The 15,836-nt window shown below is 36.8% G+C and overlaps 1 protein-coding gene across 3 annotated transcripts in view; it reads left to right on the forward strand.

The window, feature by feature from the left end:
• Window positions 1-15,836, forward strand: part of LOC138176125 (FGFR1 oncogene partner 2 homolog) — a 35,570-nt gene that overhangs the window by 8,394 nt on the left and 11,340 nt on the right. For all 3 annotated transcript variants that reach the window (XM_069106886.1, XM_069106884.1, XM_069106885.1), the window contains exons 2-4: window positions 2,404-2,540; window positions 7,225-7,342; window positions 13,513-13,655. In XM_069106886.1, the coding sequence (XP_068962987.1) occupies window positions 2,406-2,540; window positions 7,225-7,342; window positions 13,513-13,655 (396 nt within the window). In that variant the 5' untranslated portion in view covers window positions 2,404-2,405. The remainder of the gene's footprint in view (window positions 1-2,403; window positions 2,541-7,224; window positions 7,343-13,512; window positions 13,656-15,836) is intronic.

Genomic DNA, 15,836 nt, shown 5'->3' on the forward strand with positions numbered 1-15,836 from the left:
ATTATTTTTTTAAATTCATTTCATTTCATCTAGGAATTCTGGTTAAATTTGTGCCCAAGCTATGTTTTTCTTTGAGGTTTTAATCTTCTGGGTTCGTGTCTTGAGTATCCCTATCACAGTAATAGCTTTCTATAGTGGGATTTTTTTTTTTATTTGCTTATTCTTTCAGCCTACTTCCTGTCTAGATATAATGTTAGGCTAGGCTCTGTACGCTTCTTTTTTTTTCCCTGCTTTTTTGGAGGGGGGAAGGTAGGGCAATTGAGGTTAAGTGACTTGCCCAAGGTCACACGGCTAGTTTTGTGTGTGTGTGTGTGTGTGTGTGTGTGAGATAAGTGTCTGAGGCCAGATTTGGACTCAGGTCCTCCTGACTCCAGGGCCAGTGCTCTATTCACTGTGCCACCTAGTTGTCCCCTCTGTACACTTCTAGAGGAAATACCTGGACTAATCCTACTGCCTCCTTTCTTTGAATGTAAGTGTTATATTATTCCAGGATCTGAGGGACAATTTAAGCTGGTAACCAGCAAGCTTTCAGTGCTCCCAGAGTGGTCCAATCCAGGGAAAAGTCTGATTGTTGCCCCCAGGTCTGAGCAACAAGCCTGTGGGCATGCCTACTTTGTTGTTTTAATAGACTGTTCCACTCAGCCACTATTCATTGGCTGGAAAGCTCAGTGCTGGTTCAGTGAAAAAACTGTCAGCTTCCCTTTAGTCTGGGATTTCTGCCCTGGTTATTTCTCTTACTAGGTTAGAAGCTGGAACTCAGATCCAACTTCACCACTAGTGCCTGAGCCACATAGATGCTGCTTGCTTTTGAATTTGTAACTTGATAGGTATACAGCCAAGGCCAGGAAAAACTCCTCACCCTGGAATGCAATAGGTCTCCTCAGTCCACCCCAGTCTGTGACCAAGAACTCATCAGTGGTCAACACTGTTGTCAGTTGGCACCTGTTTTTCCATCCTATACAAGTTTAGGCCCCTCTGTGCTACATCTGAGGCCTCTTCTTACCCTGGTACACATCCTATCCCTGTGCTGGAATGCTCAAAATTAGCTCCTGTTGCCACTGCCCACAGACTTCTTTGTTTCCTTATTCTGATGTGGGATGGAAAAATAATTCACTGTAATTCTTGCCTTACTGGAATTCTTGGGTTTCATGATCAGGATTCAATTTGATGTGTTTTCTAGATCTCTTAGAAGGAATTTTTTGAGAGGGAGCTAGCTGTGTCTTTCTTCCTCCTACTCTATCATCTTGGCTCTGCCTCCCCCCAACTCCACTTTGACCATCCTGTGACCTTCTGCCAAGCCATAACTCCACCACCTCCACCAAGGTTCTGCTCTTGACTTTTTTCATTAAAAAAATTATTGAGGGGGCGGTGCTGCTAGGTGGCACAGGGAGTAGAGTGCCAGCCCTGAAGTCAGGAGGACCTGAGTTCAAATCCAGCCTCAGATGATTAATGCAGAACTAGCCATGTGATCTTGGGTAAGTCACTTAACCCCAGTTGCCCTCCAAAAAGCAAAATATATTAGGTGGCGCAGTGAATAGAGCACTGGCCCCAGAGTCAGGAGGACCTGAGTTAGAATCTGGCCTCAGATGCTTAACACAGAACTAGCTATGTGACCTTGGGTAAGTCACTTAACCCCAACTGCCCTGCCGCCCCCCCAAAAAAAAAAAAAAAAAAAAAAAAAAGGATATTAGGGTAAGGTAGGCCTATATAGAGACAGAAACCAAGGAGGAAGGGACAATTGATGGTGCAGGGGAGTTTTGAGTTAAAAAAAGAAGAAAAGAGGGAAGCTGACAAATGATTATTTCTGGTCCTTTGCTGAGGGGGAGTGGAGAGTAGGCAATGTGGTAGTTTTGAGAAGAGAAGGCTGGAAGTAATTACTGCAGAGCATGTGATAGAAAGATCAGAGTAGAATAAAAGCATGACAGTATAATTAGTTAAGGTATATTCATATTGGACCCAGTTGGCAGAATTTCATGGCTTCTTGCAGCAGTTTTTTTTTTTTTTTGTACAGGTGAGTTATCAGCGGGGCAGGTAGATACTGGAAATCACCCATAGTTAGAATTACCATATGTTGTTTTAGTATGGCTCAGTGGTCATAATTTGGTCCTACATATTACTGCATATATTTTTGTTAATCCTTCATTTTATAAACCATGGGTAGTGGTTTTTATATACTTGTAGAGGAAACCTAAAGACATGGTTAAAATAGAATAACAAAAAATAACATGTATCACAGAGAGATGCCTTTTTTCTAGAGAATGAACCATGCTGATACAGTGTTGTTTTAGGGCTTAAATGCCAACAAAAAAAATGGAAACAAATTTGATGTTACTATATGTAAGGTAATATAGCAACCATAGAACACAGGCTTGATTTTACTTGCTGTTATTTCCAATTCTGTAGAAATGAGCTGCACAATTGAAAAAGCCCTTGCAGATGCTAAAGCACTTGTTGAACGATTAAGAGACCATGACAATGCAGCAGAATCTCTGATTGAACAAACCACAGCTCTGAACAAGCGAGTAGAAGCAATGAAACAGGTTTGTATATCTATTTTTTACTTAGTTATAAAGGCAAACATTCATTTACTTTAGATGTGTCTTAAGCTGCTTTGGTGTTGAGTAGTACCTTTTTGCATCTGTAATTGTCTAGATGTAGGAGAGGACAAACTACTGCTACAGTCCATATCCAGGGCCTATGAACTAAGAATGGTTTTCATGTTTTTAAACACAATAAAACTTTATTTAAAAATCATTTTTAGCAGTCCTAGAACTTAAAAGTAATTTGACATTTTAAATTGAGATTTTAACTTTAAACATTGGTATATGTAGCTTATTACATTTAATGTTTATGCTTGGTTTTAACATATTTGAGTACAGGTTTTTTCTTATAGTTCGGTTTCATATAATTTTTCTGCCAAATGAAGTTTGGTGAGTGACCTACAAAGCTATCTAGTCCAAACCCCTCATTTTACAGAAGAGGAAACTGAAATTTAGCAAGGTTAAGTGACTGCCCTTCCCTAAGTTTACACAGGCAGTCAGCTTCAGATGTAGTATGTGAACTGAAATCCTCTGCCTCCAGAATCTTTCTGCTGAGCCTCCTATTATATAACATGTATGCTTTTATAATTTGGAGAGGTAATACATTTTGTCCCTGCTGACATAATTGTATGAAAGTACAAGAAATTTATATTGCTTATGACTAAGAATGACTAGATAATTCTTTTTAATAATAGTTTTGCATAGTCATGCATTTCTGTAATCAATAAAAAATGCACTGTTAGAAGTACTGTTATAATTTTTCATTGTGGCAGTCTTTTCTAGTACATGGGTTCTTTAGAACTATTGGCATTAAATTTAGCAAGATATACTTAAAATGTTAAAAATATATATGCACATTTTCTCATCTTTTAAATAGGATATTTACAATTAGTAATATGCCAGAGGCATAGTATTTCCAGTGCTAGAAAATTATTCAAGTACTCTGAGTACATACCCCAGGTCTCAGTGTACTAGCTATTCTTTTGTCCTGGTAGAAGTTCTTCACCTTCTCTGTTTTCCATATAGATAAGAAACAGTCTTCTTACAACAAGCTCATTTGTAAATCATAAGGAATATATTTTCCCATAGAAACATTGTCATTAAGTTGCTAGGCCAATCCATAAAAATTTGTTTAACATCTATAGTACCTATAATCCCTAGTACTGAATCTGAATACTGTGTATAACTAGGGAAAAGCATATGGAGTTCCAGACTCAGATACCACAGACATATCCCCATGTTAATACATGCTCTCCCCTACTCGTGTGTTTGGCAGTTTGCAGGGGGGTGAAGGAGCCCCCTAGTAAGACTTGAGTGTGTAATTGATAATGGGGGGGTTTACCTTAGCCTATCTAGCTCATCAACTCTGAAACTCCAAAATATAGGGTAGTGCCTTTTTATCTCTTTTCTTCTGAGAGCCTTTGTTTAATGCACTTTGAGTATTCTTAATTTTAAGCAAATTCAATTCACAGAATTCCAAAGTTACCAAATTTTTTTCTTTTTTAAAATTTTCTGTTCTAAATTTTCTATCTTGATTCCTCACCCATTGAGAAGGCAAGAAGATGTTTTTGTTGTTGTTTAGCCATGTCTGCTTGATGACCCCATTTTGGAGTTTTCTTGGCAAAGATATTGGAGTGTTCTGCCATTTCCTTCTCCAGCTAATTTTACAGATGAAGAAACTGAGGCAAATAGAGTTAAGTGACTTGCCCAGTGTTACACAGCTAGTAAATGTCTGGTACCAGATTTGAACTCAGGTTTTCTTGACTTCAGGCCCAGCACTCTTATCTACTGCCCCATCTAACTGCCCTCACAATAACAAATGTATGAAGTAATTAAAAACTTATTTCTACACATTAGCCATATTTGGGGATGGGGAGGAAATTGGAATTAAAACAAGAAAAATTTTAAAAAAAGAAAAAATATGCTTCAGTATATACTCTGAAGCTGTCAGTTCTCTATCTGCTAAGTGGATAGTATATTTCATCATGAGGCCTCTGGAATTGTCATGGATCATTGCATTGGTCAGAGTTGCTAAGTCTTTCATAGTTGATTATCTTCACAATCTTACTCTTTCTCCTAGTTTCTCCTACTTTTTTCCCTGGTTCTACTCACTTCATTCTGCATTAGTTCACTTAAGTCTTCCCATCTTCCCAGGTTTTTCTGAAACTATCCCCTTCTTTTTACAACACAATAATATTCCATCATATCCACATACCATAATTTGTGCTGCCGTTCACCAGTTGATGCACATCCCCTCAGTTTCCTAGTCTTTGCATCACAAAAAGAGTAGCTTTAATATTTTCATACATATGAATCCTTTTCCTTTTTCTTTGATCTATTTGTGGTATAGACCTAGTAGCACTATTGCTGGGTCAAAGGATATGCACAGTTTTATACCTCTTTGGGCATAGTTCCAAATTGTTCTCTAGAATGGTGTATCAGCAATGCCATATTCACAATGCCTATGGAGATTACAGATATGCTGCTATAATTATCCATCACAAAATACGTCATGCTTGTCATATAAGGGAATAAGCTGGAAAATTTATGAAGATACCAAAAGACTGAGTCCCAAAACCAGAAAGTGAAAGCCATCAGAGTAGTTATGACATTGGCACAGGTAGATAAAATAGAAAGCACCCACATTTTCAAGCCTTTAAAACAGAACAGGCTACCTCAGGCAAAGGTCCTCCTCTCCCCACGCACAGCAACCACCCAGCGTCCTGGAAGCGCGCTCCCAGCAGCTCCAGCCCCTGGCAGTCCTCAGCAGGAGTCCTTAGCAGAAAGTCCTTAGCAGTCCTAACTCAAAAAGGGCTTCGCGCTGCCGCTGCCTCTGCTGCTGCCGCCGCCGTCGCCACCACCACCGCCAGCCACCGCAGGAAGCTAGCTTGGCTTTCGCTTTCTCTGGCTTTCGCTTTCGCTTGCTCCGCCCCTTCCTGCTACGTCAGCACGTCCAATGGGACATGGAAGATCTTTAAATCCCATAACCCTTACAAATGGTTGGATTAGTTCACAGTTCTACAGTGTATTAGTTTTCATTTTCTCCCATCTCTCCTCCAACATTTGTAATTTTCTTTTTCTATCTTCTTAGCCAATCTGATGGGTGTGAGGTGGCATCTTATAGTTGTTCTGATTTGCATTTCTTTGATTATTGGTGATTTAGAGCATTTTTTCATATGACTATTAGTAGTTTTAATGTCTTCTCTGAAAACTGTGCTTATGATTCTTATTCTTATAAATTTGACTTAATTCCCTGGTTATAGAATTTTAAAAGGAGGAAATCCTCATTTTATAAAATCTCAACCTTGCAGCATTGAGATTTTCCAATTTTAATATCTCATGGGATCAAATTATATACTGCTAAAGTATAATTTTGCAGCCCAGCTCCACTAAGAGCATATTCCCAAATCAAATTTCCAAGAGCAGTTTCTAGAGAATTGGGATCATTAGACTAGGAAATTTCTCCTTTGTCCCCAGTAATAAAGGGAGATCACAGCAGTAATAGACTGAAGTTGGAAAAGTGCTACAAATACACACATAGTGAACTATAATTTCCAATATACTTTGGGGATAGGTTAAAAGTTTTCATTTCAAGGCTTTTGGTCCTATTTTCTTCAGGAATGCCACTCTCTTTTCTTAATGTAAGTCAATAATAAAATATAATTTACTTTTCAGAAATTTACTATATAGCAAACTTTTCAAGAATTCATAAAGAGAATCATGCAGTATATAAACTTCTAATAAACAAATTAGTGGAACAGACTAACATTTATATTTTGTTACCATAATTATCTGAAACAGTTAACATATCTCTCTATTTGCTAGTGATGTAAGTTCTATTATTTTATTTTGTTTTTTGCTTTTTGGAGGGGGGAAGGCAGGGCAGTTGGGGTTAAGTGACTTGCCTAAGTGTTAGTAAGGCTAATAAGTGTTACATGTCTGAGGTTGGATTTGAGCTCAGGTCCTCCTGACTCCAGGGCCAATGCTCTATTCACTGCACCACCTAGCTGCCTCTAGTGATGTAAGTTCTGTACTGTAAACAGTTCAATGAACTGAATGTAAAAGTGACCGATTAATTTTTCAAATTAATAATAAAAATTATATAAAAAGAGAACTGAGAATATTTTGTTTCATATGCATGTATTATAGGAATTTTCACAAAGAGGCTCTGTGCCATTAAAGATGATAAGTTTGGTTTTAGACATATTAAGGGTAAGGTGATAAAATCTAGTTGAAAATGCAGAACTGAAACAATGGGGAAATATAGAGGTGGAAATTTGGGAGCTATTGCATAGAGACCATATTTGAAGCCATTAAAGAGGCACTTGTATCCATAGTGGGTACAAGGCTAGCATTAACCTCTGAAAGCAGGTACCTGGGTTCTATCTATTGTTGCCTTCATTGCATGTTAGCCTTGTAACCATGGGTGAGGAAATTAACCTCTCAGTACACCAGGCAGCTTTCTATAAGTTATGGACAAATTGCTAAATTATATCTTCATGTGAAAGAAGGAAAATTCCACCAGGAGTTCCCCTATGCCAATAAAATCACAGCTCATGACCTCCTCATCGTTTATTGATTTGTAAGAAATAGTAACTGACATCAAAAAATTCTGTTTCAGTTTTTTTGTCAAATGAATATTTCTTTTATGAAATTATTTTTCTTCTTCAATCTTTACAATTAGTATCAAGAAGAAATTCAAGAACTTAATGAGGTTGCAAGACACCGACCGCGATCTACATTAGTTATGGGAATTCAGCAAGAAAACAGACAAATCAGAGAATTGCAGCAAGAAAATAAAGGTAAGTTAAAGTACCTCTAATTATGATAAATTAAGAGTGAACTTTAGTGGCTGTGAAACTGGATTGTTTTCCGAATTTAAAATAAATCAGTAAATTTTTGTAGTGATTTGTTACAAGCAAATATTGATATAGCTAATTGAACTTGTTTTGCAGTTTTTCACTTTTAAGGAAGTTCATTTTAGTACATTAAATATCATGATATTTTTGTCACTTTTAAGTCTACATCAAGATTCTTTGTCTACTTGTTAGCATTCATTTCCCCCTTATGGTTATACAGTAGAGTATATTCTGGTTTTCTGGTTCCACTTTAATTGCTTTGCATTATTTTACAGTATCATAGAATTTCAGAGTTAGAAGGTAATTCACTGGCCATGTAGTCTGGTCCATGCCTGAATAAGAATCTTATCTGCATACTTCCTCTCCTCTCACTCATTTTTTTCCTTACATTCACTCCTCCTCCCCTTGAGAAGGCAAGAATTAAAATACCGATTTTGTATATATGAAGTCATACAAAATGTATTTCCACATCATTCATATTCTGAAAGAAAAAAGGCAAAGGGAAAAAATATGCTTCAATCTTCACTCTGAGTTCATAATTTCTCTATCTGGAGTAGATAGCATTTTTCATCAAGAGTTCTTTGAAATTGTGGTGGATTATCTTTACAATCTTACTGTTTCTGTATAAATTTTTCTCCTCATTCTGGTCATTTCACTTTGCATCAGTTGATACAGGTTTTCCCAAGTTTTTCTGAAACTATCTGCTTCATCATTTCTTATAGCACAGAAATACTCCATTACATTCATATACCATAACTTGTTCAGTCATTCTCTTTCACTTTTCATTTCCTTGCAGTTTGACTTCTGACTCCATCACTCAGCTGGAACTGTTCTCTCCAAAGTTAACAGTTATCTTGTAATTGCCAATATGATAGCTTTTTCTCAGTCCTCATCCTTCTTCACCTCTCTATAATATTTGACACTGTTCACCACCACCTTCTCCTAGATAGTCTTTCCTCTTCAGTTTGCTTCCAAATTTCTCTGTTTCTATTAAGGAAACCACTATTCTTCCCTCATTCTCCTCCACATATATCCATTTACTCCACAACATCACTTGCATCAACTCACAAAGCTATTACCATGGTTTAGGCCATCAGCTCTTCCCTAGACCATTAAAAAGCCTCCTAATTGATATCCCTGCCTCAGGTCTCTCCCACTCTCCAGGCTTTCACATTTCTGCCAAAGGAATATTGCTGAAACACACTTCTGAGTAGATCACTCTCATACTTATGTCATAGGTGAGTCAACAGTGGATTAGATGGGGATTAAGAGGCTGGTGCCAGATGCAAAAGAGATTGCAGGACAGAAGAGTCAGAGATGACTCCACAGCTCTTAGGCTGAGATGACAGAATTTCCCTTAAAAGATAAGTTAGAAGAGGGGTCACTTTGAGGGGAAAAAAAGATGATGAATTTGGTTTTAGACATGTTAATGGTGAGGTCCTAACATCTAGTTGAAAATATAGAACTGGAACTCTGGAGAAATATTGGAGATGGAGATAGAAATTTGTGAGCTATTGCATAGAGGTCATATAGAGAAGCTAGTATAGGCCCTGGAAAGAATCCTAGGGAACACCTACACTTGACAAGTGAGAAAAGAATATAGAACCAGCAAAGCATAAGTCAGAAAGGCAGAAGGAAAATTATAAAAGTTTCTTGTCATAGAAACCCAAGGGAAAATGTATCAGGTGCCTTTGAGAGGTCAAGGAGAATAAAAAGCAGCATGATTGCCCCATTTGATAAATGGTTAAAGGATATGAACAGGCAGTTCTCATGAAGAAATTAAAGCTGTATATAGTTATGAAAAATTGCTCCAGATCACTGTTGATTAGAGGAATACAAATTAAAACAACTTTGAGGTATCATCTCATACCTATCAGATTGGCTAATATGACAGAAAATGAAAATGATAAATGTTGGAGAAGAGGTGGGAAAAATTGGAACACTAATGCATTGGTTAGTGGAGTTGTGAACTGATCCAGCCATTCTGTAGAACAATTTGAAACTGCCCAAAGGGCTGCAAAACTGTGCATACCCTTTGATACAACAATACCACTACTAGGTCTATATTCCAAAGAGATCATAAAAAATGGAACAGGACCCACATGTACAAAAATATTTATAGCAGCTCTTTTTGTGGTGGCATGGAATTGGAAATTGAGGGGATGCCCATCAATTGGGGAATGGCTGAACAAGTTGTAGTATATAAATGGAATGGAATACTATTGTGCTGTGAGAAATTATGAACAAGCAGATTTCAGGAAAACTTGGAAAGACTTACATGAACTGATGCTGAGTGAAATGAGCGGAACCAGGAAAACATTGTACACAGTAACAGTAACATAGTGGGATGATCAACTATAGTTTGCTTAGTTATTCTCATCAGTACAATAATCTAATACAAATCTAAAAGATTTATGATGGAAAATGCTATCCACATCCAGAGAAAGAACTATGGATTCTGAATGCAAATTGAAGCAGATCATTTTCATTTTTGGGGTTTGTTTGTTTTTTTTGTCATCATTTTTCCATTTTGTTCTGATTCTTCTTTCACAACATGACTGATGTGGAAATACGTTTAATGCTGTTGTACAGGTACAGTCTATATCAGATTGCTTGCCATCTTGGAGGGAGGGAAGTAAAAGGGGGGGGGGCACAGCATGAGTACTTTATTTGGGAATCAGAGGACATACTGTTTACTACTTATGTGACCAAGTCACTTAATTCCTTAGTTTCTTCATCTGAAAAATAACAGTTTCTGGTACATGACTTTCAAGGTACCTCCCAATTCTAAATCTTGTGAAACCTAGAGCACTGTTGATGGAGGCATGAAGTCTGGCTATTCTGGATAGCAGTGTGGAAATAGTCATAGTCTTCTTTGTGGTAACAACTAGAAACAAAGGTGTCATGTCTATTCATTAAGAAAGGACTGAAAAAACTGATGTATAAGTATCTTGGAACATTATTATGCAGTAAGAAATGATCAGTGAGGAACTCAGAGAAACATGAAATTTGAATGAATGAATGCAAAGTGATGAATTAATGCAAAAAGCATTTCTTAAGTGTTTACTATGTGCTACCCACTGTGATAAGCCCTGAAGATACAAACAGAACAAGCTTGACAGTTCCAGCTCTCAAAGAACACACAATTTTAATTAGAGTAAGCAATATATAAAAGACAATTTGGCTCCAGGGCAGATTGAAAGGCCTGGCTATATTAAGAGTCAGCAGCAGACCAGATGACAGTGCGAGGGGTTAGCAGGGCAGATGGTAAGTCCTGGAGGACTTTATGAGGTGATGGCAGGGTGGATGATAAGGTGTGGTGGTTGAATAGTCAGCCACTCCCATTTCTTCCAAGCTGTATGAGCAGGCAGCAGCTCTCTGGGTCTGGGCATCTCAGGTCAGAATGTGGTAGAAGGGAGAGGGAAGGTAATTGATGGGGGAGGGGGAATAGTCTTCAATGTCAAGTTATACTGGGATGGCCTGGGATGGCCTGGGGGCTGGGAGAAGCAAAGACAAGGAAGAAGAGCAGGAGGACCTAAGAGAATATAGGACTACTACAGGGTAAATGACAAGATTGCCAAAAAAGGTAGTTGAAGCCTGAGTAATTGAAAAAAAAAAAACAGTGAAGTTCCTGGAGAACAGATAAACATCCAGGAGAAATTTGTACAAAATTATAGACACATCATATGTGTGACAACTGGCTTTGATAGACTGGGCTCCTCTCAGCAATGCAAGGTTATAAGACAACTCCAAAAGACTCGTGAGGGAAAGAATAACTACATCCACAGAAAGAACTACAGAATCCGAATGCAGATTGAAGCAAACTACTTGCTCTCTCTCTCTTTTGTGTTTTGTTTTGTTTTGTTTTGTTCACTCCGTTGGTTATAATTCTTTTTACAACTTGCCTAATGTTTAATGTGAAGGTATCTGTAGAACCTATATTGGATAGCATGCCGCCATGGTGGGGGAAGGGGAAGGAAAGAGAGGGAGAGAAAATTTGGAACTCAAGGGATTGTGGAGCTGAATGTTGTAAACTAAAAGTAAATGAATAATTTTTTTTTAATTAAGAAAAAAGAACAGATAAACATTCTTTTCCCTTAAAGATTGAGAGGCAGAGAACTTACAGGACAGAATATTGCATACATTGTCAAATTCAGTTACTATATTGGATGTTTTTGCTTGTCACAAAGATTTGAAATGACTATAATGTAAAGAGAAAAGATGGGTGAAATTTGCATTTTTGTCAAAACCATGGAATTTGCTAGCAAGGTCATTAATGACCTTGGAGAAAGCTCTTTTAGTAAAGTGGTGGGGACAGACACAAAATCATACTTTTTTTCTCCTAACCCTAATACCATGCTGAACTTCTACTTTAGGCCTACAGGTTTATTTTCTAAGCATAATAGATTTCATGGCCAGAGTGCTACTCCATTTTCTACAAATTAACAGAGGCAACAAAGAAGCAACTCTTCCTCCCAATACCTTTTTCCTTTTCCTTTATCTTTGCACATCACCTTTACCATAGCCTATTAGTGGTCAGCATTATTGGTGGACCTTTATCCCCCTCTCCCAAGAAACAGTACAAATAGTGCTGGGATCTTTGCTTCGGACTTTATGTAGCTCCTGCTTACAACCCAGAATCTTGTTACATCCCACCACATCAGGTCCAGTGATATTGACCATCCTGCTTGGACTGAGGATATGTGCTCCTATTAAGAATTTTGCAGCCACTCATGACATTCATTCATTCATTCATTAAACACTTTATTAAGTGTCTGCTATAGGCAGGGTACTGTGCTAGGTCCTTAGGGAGATGCAAATATATGATTCCTGCCTTCAATGAAACATGCATTCTTGTAGGGAGGGATATTGCACGTGAACAAAGGAACATAATGCACGGTAAGTGCAAAAAAGATACAGAGAAAGTGTTCTGTGTGGTCCAAGGAAGGAAAAGACCATTACTGACTTAGAGGAGGAATATAATTGGTATTTTAGCTGTGCTTTAAAGGATAAGGAGGATTGCACCTGAGAACTATGGGGTTATATATTCCAGATATAGAAAATTATCAAAGTAAAGGAATCTGAGTTCAAAGAATTCATTAGAGGTCATTGATCTAATTCCTTACCTAAATCATGCATTTAATGGATTGCTTCCATATCTTCGTATTTTGGAATGCTTCTCTTCCTTCTAGATTCAGCTTAGTTGCTATCCTCCCCGATTTCTGTCAGTTAGGGGTAATTCTTCTATCCCCAGTATCTCAGTCTTCTCTTTTTAACCTTTTTCCCCCCCCACTGTTCACTTATATATAGTCATTATATATAATGTAATATAATGCTTATATATATAGCATATACTTAATGTCTGTTTTAATTGAATTAAATAAATCTCATTTGCAGGATTTCTGGTGATACCCAAACTCAACTTGAAGACTTCCAGTCTAATGAATACATCAAGTCAGCCCATGCAATTTTTTAATGACTCTAGTTAAGATCTTCCTTTATATTGAACCAGATCTCCTTCTCTTTAGTTTCTACCCATTGGCACTAGTTCTACCCATTCCTGTCAAGAAAAAAAAATAAAACTATTTCTGTTATATGATAACCCTTTAAATATTTCAAAACAAGTTATGTTTATCTAAACCTTCTTATCTCTAAGTTAAATCATTATGGAGATTGTAGATAGTCCAGTTAGAGAGGAAATGAAGGATCAGAGTGTAGGTGATTTCACAAGCCCAAAACTTGAATTTTAAGCAAAGAAAATTATACATTACTAGGAAGTAATAGGGTCAACTTGTTGGCTCTGACCAATGATCGTTCGGATGGATGGATGGATGGATGGATGGATGGATGGGTGGATGGATGGATGGGTGGATGGGTGGGTGGGTGTTTGTGTATCAGTGGAAGTATTTGTGTCCATTGGCACACACCAAGAGGGGCAAGTTCTGCCTCTGATGTAGCACTGCTGGTGTCTTCTAGTGATAATCTTTTTTTTTGTTTGAATTTTCATCAAGTTTTAACAAAAGACATCTTGCCTTTTAGAAAATGATTTGGCTTCAGAAGAATTTGCCTTTTTATTCCAAAATTTGAATAAAATGTATTTTGATTTTTCATAGAATTACGCACATCTCTTGAAGAACACCAGTCTGCTTTAGAACTCATAATGAGCAAGTACCGAGAGCAGATGTTTAGGTTGCTAATGGCCAGCAAAAAGGATGACCCAGGTATTATAATGAAGCTAAAGGAGCAACATTCCAAGGTATTTTTTTTCCTTTATATCTAAACTTTTAAAAATGCAAAGGGGACCCATGGGTTAACTTTGCTTTTTTTTGTTTGGATAAAAAAAAATACTCATGAATAACCTCATTTAGACTTAGTCTTTTCCACTGTGATTTCTTCTATTTCTGTTCTTTATTTCTAAATTTCAAAGTCTTTCTCATGTTTGATCTCTTACCTAAAATTCTGATGTTTACTTTTATCTTTTGTATGGTGTGTTAAAACATAAGAGTCTAGTGAGAGAAGTACAGATAAGTCTTCAAAATTCTATTTTTCTAAGATTTGAGTACTTAAAGGATATTTTGATCTTCTGCCTTTGTGTATTTCAAAATGACTTCCAGGAAACAAAAATATTGAAAACTCTAGAGAAAAAAAGAAAACATCAAACAACAGAATGGTGACTTATTTAGGTGAATTTTAAACCCTTGAGACTTATCCTGAGATACTTATCTTTAAGTATTGAGGCAACTTATTACTTATCCTAGAGGAGCTTAGTTTACCAGCTCTCAGAATTTAGCAATTGAAAATTCAGGAAAAGAATAAAAGGGCTTTTGGTCCAGAATTTCTTTAACAGTAGCCTTCTTCTAGATCACCGAGAAGAAAATAGGATTGTCAGTTTACTTTCTGTGAGATGAAAAAGCAAGAAAGGCAGAAATTAGTGCTTTTAGCCATTCACTTCTTTAGACATCCCTGGTTCTGTTGTCTAAGAAAAAATTGGGAAAGTAGACTAGCTAATACCTACATTCTTAGGAGACTGTCATGAATAATCATAATTAATATTCCTCTCTCACAGCTGAACAAATGAACTACAAGATAAGCAAAAGGGAAGATTTATAACCAAATAAACTATTTAAAAATATAGAGGTAAAAGACAGTGCCTTCTAGTGGAACTACTAAAGAATATACATATTTCTAAGCATCATAGGGCAATTGTATAAAAATAGATCATGTATTGGGGCACAAATTGCAAATAAATGTAAAAATACAAAAGTATTAAATGTCCATTGTGGACCATAATGAAATAAAAATATTAATCATAGAGCACAAGCAAAAGGTACAACCCATAAAATTTTAATATCCTAAACATTGAGTGGTTCAAAGAACAAATTATTGAAACATTAACTATATGAAAGACAATGATAATGATAAACAACAGAAATAATAACTACTTGAAAGACGATGATAATGATGAAACAACTTAGCAAGATTTCTGAGATGAATCTATTCTTAGAAGAAAAATTGTGTCCCTAAAAGCATACAGTAAGAAAATTTGGCTAATAAGTGGAATGTGCAATTTTAAAGGTTAGAAAGCTAACAAGCAAACTTAATATAAGTAAATAAAAGAAAATCTTGAAAATTAGAGAAGTAATTAATTGGAAACCAAAGAGACCATAGAACTGATGGATCCAATTGAAAAACCATAGCTATTAAGTTAAAATGTGGCTCTTGGGGGGAAATAAACAAACTAGATAAACCTTTAACTAACTTGGTTAAAAAGAAGAAAGATCAATCAAGTTAACAAAAATGAACGAGTAAAATCACAATGCAGAAAAAAATAAAAGCAGTTACTATGGGGCGGCTAGGTGGCGCAGTAAATAGAGCACCAGCCCTAAAGTCAGAAGGACCTAAGTTCAAATGTGGCCTCAGACACTTGACACACTAGCCATGTGACCTTGGGCAAGCCACTTAACCCCGACTGCCCTGCCTTCCCCCCTCCTAAAAGCGCAAAAAAAAAAAACAACCAAATCCAGTTACCCAGAACTTACTGTATATAGCTAGATATCAACAAAACTTTGAATTCTTTGTAATAGGATTATCAACGAAACTATAAAATAACCAATAACAGATCATAAGTACTGATTTTAAGTAATATCATTTCAGAAAAGGAAATTGAACTAGCAGCTGTTAAGGAGTCCCTGGTCCATACGGATGTACATACAGTTAATTGGATTAAAATGAACCTATGCTGTTCCCAAGAATTGAGAAAGTATTTTACTAAACTCCTTTTTTTGGAGAAAAACATGGTCCTAATACCTAAACTTAGTAATTTCCATTAGATTGTGAAGGCAAAGTCCATGAAAGACAGGGATTTGTCTTTATATCCTTCTTTGTATCCCCAGCACTTAATATAGTGCTTGGCACATAGTAGGTACTTAAGAAGTGT

This window comes from Petaurus breviceps, unplaced genomic scaffold (genome assembly GCF_028583685.1).
Source record: "Petaurus breviceps papuanus isolate PSGF00001 unplaced genomic scaffold, PetGlider_PUasm1.0 81, whole genome shotgun sequence".
Taxonomy (NCBI): Eukaryota; Metazoa; Chordata; class Mammalia; order Diprotodontia; family Petauridae; genus Petaurus; species Petaurus breviceps.